This window comes from Perca flavescens, unplaced genomic scaffold, assembly GCF_004354835.1.
Source record: "Perca flavescens isolate YP-PL-M2 unplaced genomic scaffold, PFLA_1.0 EPR50_1.1_unplaced_scaf_10, whole genome shotgun sequence".
NCBI classification, from domain to species: Eukaryota; Metazoa; Chordata; class Actinopteri; order Perciformes; family Percidae; genus Perca; species Perca flavescens.
In genome coordinates this window covers 87,140-92,139 of record NW_021166515.1, presented here as the reverse complement: position 1 = coordinate 92,139, position 5,000 = coordinate 87,140, and the positions used below count along the sequence as shown (strand labels likewise).

The window sequence follows — 5,000 nt, the reverse complement described above, 5'->3', positions numbered from 1 at the left end:
GACTTGGACACAAAGTCTCTGATTGCCTTTTCTCTTCCTGTGTGCCATTTTGGGAATCGTTCTCATAAATTACTGCATTAATTGTGCAACACATGGGCACACACACACCGCACACACACACACACACACACACACACACACACACACACAGACGTCATGTGGCTTCAACACTCATGTCTTGTTTTCACCACAGATGTCATAAGATAAGAAATCACCTCGAAACTACACTCTCACACAATCCATTCCTCAACTCTGTGGAAGAAGAGAAACTGACTGGTTGTTTGTGTGAACAGCTGATGTCCAGTCATGCTGACAGACAGACAGACAGACAGACACACAGACAGACAGTTTATAGACACTGCAGATAAAAATGTCGGCATGTTTTTCGGTCTAAGTGACTCTAAGTGTGTGACAACATTATGGGATGGATCCCTACAGAGATAGACCTTTTAGTTAAAGAGTAACAGCCCCGAAATCACCATCACCAAACTCCACCAGACTCCATGTAAATAATCAGGACTTTTATCATCGTAAAACACACTTCATTCAAAGTGGACAGAAACTAAATAAAACTACCAAAAGTCGTCTTGGTTCATCTTTCCACTGTTCCAACAATCACCACTCTGGTTTGGTTGAAATAAACCCTTAATTCACCCATTTACATGTGGAGATATGCTGGCTCTATACACGCTAAAAGTCCTGATTATTAACATGGAGTCTGGTGGAGATATGCTGGCTCTATATACGCTAAAAGTCCTGATTATTTACATGGAGTCTGGTGGAGATATGCTGGCTCTATACACGCTAAAAGTCCTGATTATTTACATGGAGTCTTGTGGAAATATACTGGCTCAATATATGCTAAAAGTGCTGATTATTTACATGGAGTCTGGTGGAGTTTGGTGATGGTGATTTCGGGGCTGTTTCTGGTTGGTTTGTTGGTTTTGGTGATCCTGTTTTTTGCAGTATTAGGTCTTGTAGTACTGTGATGTGTTGTAGTACTTTTTAGATCCACTTGGAGGAGCTATGACACTACAAACTATACACAGTGTGTGTACTGTAGATACTGTATACTTTATTTCTGTTTTAGGGTATTGATCAGCATGGATCAAACACATGTTATATGATATAAACTTCAGATAAAATAAAAAAAAAAATAATTTGTAATTTATTTTTTAAATTTTTGTTAATGTATTTAAAATGCATTTTAAATATTGATTTTTATATTAATTGAATTTATTTTATTTTATTTTTATTTGTATCTTTGTTAATTATTTAGTATATCATTTTTTTATTTAATTTAAATTATTTACTTATTTTATTACATTTGATGCATTTTGATTTTGTTTAAAAATATATATAAAAATAAAAAGTAAAATTTAATCAGCTACAAACACCAACAGGCTTAATAAATGTCCAATTTATTTCCAAAAAAATAAATAATAAAAGGAAAATTAAGTAAAAATGTGAAAGTGTTGACTGTGTGAAGTCAGCGTCATTGATCCAGAATGATAAGTCACTGGGACTTTCAAAATAAAAGCACCGCATTTAAAAAATAGGGAAATTTATATTATTTAAAAAAAATATATTAAGATTTAATATTTTAATGATTAATCAAAATCTCATCTCGATATTGGAGTTGTTTGCATGCCCTCCAGATTTTACCGGAAGCTTGAATATGACTAAAATTCAACAGGAAGTTGTTCAGGATTGGCTGTGTCTCAAAGCGCCTACTGTCACACTTCAAACCCTCAGTTGTTAGTATATCGTGTAGATAATGCACTGAAAGTACCAGGATGAGCCCCTAAAAATGGTCAAAAAGTTCAGCGTGGCACTAAACGGGCGCCATCTGGACTACAAAGCGGAAAGGGGCGGGACCAGGGACGTAGACCGGCAGCTGATTGGACGAACGCGTCACGTGGGTCTGGCTTCTCTCGGATTTCAAACCGAGCATAATGGGCTCAGAATACGATCTCGTATCTCGTATGTACTAAAATACTTTGTGTGTCTGTGTCTGTGTGTGTGTGTGTGTGTGTGTGTGTCTGTCTGTTCGTGTGTGTGTGTGTGTCTCTGTGTGTGTCTGTGTGTGTCTGTGTGTGTGTGTCTGTCTGTTTGTGTGTGTGTGTGTGTGTGTGTGTGTGTGTGTGTGTGTGTGTGTGTGTGTGTGTGTGTGTGTGTGTGTGTGTGTGTGTGTTGTGTGTGTGTGTGTGTGTGTGTGTGTGTGTGTGTGTGTGTGTGTGTGTGTGTGTGTGTGTGTGTGTGTGTGTGTGTGTGTATGGAGGATATGTGAGGATGTGAGGATATGGAGCAGAGGACTGACACCAACATAATCCAATCACACACTATATACATATATATATATATATATATATATATATATATATATATATATATATATATATATATATATATATATATATATATATATATAAACTGTATTGCAGACACAGGTCCATATAACACATAATACAATATACATAGTATAAAAAAGAGATACAAAAATACATAATAATTGCATATTAGCCTATAGAATATACAATAATACATACAAATTGCATATTAGCCTATAGAATATACCATAATACATAATAATTGCATATTAGCCTATAGGAGATACAGGCTATTGCACCAATGCTGTCTTAACCTAGAAGTGACAGATGCTCCACTGAGATCGTGTCCCGTGCGTGGCCTTTAGACCATTTTTCGTACCGTCCGCCACGAAAAAAAGCGACAAAATCAGTCCCGGTGAACACGTATCAATAGATTCAAAATAATGTGACCATTTCACGAACTGCCGTGAGACGCACAGGCGCCTATTAACTGGATAATACAGCCGAGAAGTAGGCTTTTAACTGCCTATACTGGCAGTCTGGCACATGTGGGGGCTCAGTATTTTCTGTGGTATCGGCGCCTATGTATGTTGAATCATTGAAACAGCTGATATTATGTGTTTGACAATAATCCTTCGTGATAATAAAAATCTATCTTCTCTTATTTTGATGCTGAAACTTTGTGCTTCTACTTGGTGAAGGAGAATTTAGATATTTTAGTAAAAGTCCTTCATTTAAAATCTTAGTTTTTGGTGGTTTTATTTTAAAAGGGCGTACTGGAAATTACCAAGAAAAGAATCTTAAAAAAAAAAAAAAAAATTTAAATTTAAATTTTAAATTTGTTGTGATTTTATTTTGAAAGGGCGTACTGGAAATTACCAAACAAAATAATCGTAAAACAGACTAAAAAATGTCTTAATAAAAATATTAAAAATTAAAATAAAATTAAAATAAAAAAATTTAAACTTGTTGTGATTTTATTTTGAAAGCGCGTACCGGAAGTGTGACGGCTCGATTGCTCGGATGTTGACGCTGTGGAGAGAGACGTAGAGAAAGAGGAGAAGAAGAGAGAGGGAGGCTGTGTCCGTGTGGAGGAGAAGAGAGGAAGAGGAGGAGGAAGAGCGGAATAAAATCCAGCAGACAGACAGACGACGGGACCGGAAAGAAAAGAAATGTGGAATAACACGCGTGCTGTGCGCGCGACACCCTGACGGATATATCCGCTCGTGGAGGAATATTTACAATTTTTTACATTTTCTCATTTTTGTGTTTTTTCATTTTCCTCTGGATCTGATCCCGCTGCCGGGACATCACGGAGGAGGAAAACACGCGCGCGCATGCGCACACGCGCACACTGAGAGTTCAACCCGGTAGCCGGACGACGCGTGCGTGTATGCGCGTGAATGTGCGTGCGTGTCCAGGTGTGTGTTTCCACTCACTTGCTGTTATTTTGGGCTGTTGTTCTTAAATTAGTGTTTTTTCCAACGGAGTTCTGCTGCGCTCCGGGACACCTTGTTTTTGACCTGTGTGTGTGCGTGCTCAGCATGGCGCAGCGTGGCTCGCACGCCAGACTCCATTCATAAACACCTTGTTTTAATTTATTTTTGGAGTGTGTGCTTTTTTTGGGAGGTAATCCAGACTTCAGTGTGTGTGTGTGTGTGTGTGTGTGTGTGTGTGTGTGTGTGTGTGCGCGTGTGTGTGTGCGCGCGTATGCGTGTATGTGTGCACGTGCGCGTCCACGCGGCAGATCAATTGAGATGGATTTATTTACTTTACTTTAGAGCAGAAGATTTAAATATTTTTTGGGGGATTCTTCTTGTTTTCACCGGATGGATGTGGAATAAATCATGACACTGAAAGATTACTGAACTTTACTCCACAGAAGAAGAGCAAAAGGGTGAGTCAAATATATATTTTTATAATTATCTGATTTTTCTGATTTTATTATTTTATTTTTAATTATATTATTTTCCTTATTTATTTCTATAGTACAAACATTACATTGTTTACAGTTTTCTGTATATCACATGGAATCTGTTCTGAACTTTTTTTTATATATATATATATATATATATATATATATATATAAAATCTATTTCTAAACTATTTCTGACGTAAAAAAATCCATTTTATGGCTGGTATTGTAGTTTTTGTGGTATTGTAACTTATACTTCCATCCCATAATACTCACAGCATTTACTACAAGTGTCTTTGTCTTTAAGTATTTTTTGAGTATTACTCAATGTTTTAAGAAATATCTCCATATAACTGCAACAGGAGAACTATTGTCACAAATAGTCAAAAAAACAAATGCGACAAAAACTCTAAAAAAATAATTTTAAAATGCGAAAAAAACTTTTTGCACTAGACACCAGTTTCTCTTCACTGACCAATGACAAGCGAAGAAAAGAGGCTCCGCCCTCCTACAACTGCGATGGCTGCAGCTGATTGGACGAACGTGGGTATGGCGACAAAAAGGCGACATAAAGGCGACATGAAGGCATCATAAAGGTGACAAAAAGGCAACATAGAGGCGAGATAGAGGCAACATAAAGGTGACATGAAGGCATCATAAAGGTGACAAAAAGGCGACATAAAGGTGACAAAAAGGCGACATAAAGGCGACATGAAGGCATCATAAAGGTGACAAAAAGGCAACATAGAGGCGAC

General features: G+C 37.2%; 1 protein-coding gene across 1 annotated transcript in view; it reads left to right on the top strand.

Moving 5' to 3' along the window:
* The first annotated feature begins 1,810 nt into the window (after nt 1–1,810).
* Nucleotides 1,811–5,000, top strand: part of LOC114551471 (BCL-6 corepressor) — a 60,244-nt gene continuing 57,054 nt past the window's right edge. The window contains exons 1-2 of the mRNA XM_028572519.1: nt 1,811–1,918; nt 4,132–4,227. Coding sequence (XP_028428320.1) covers nt 1,811–1,918; nt 4,132–4,227 — 204 coding nt within the window. The remainder of the gene's footprint in view (nt 1,919–4,131; nt 4,228–5,000) is intronic.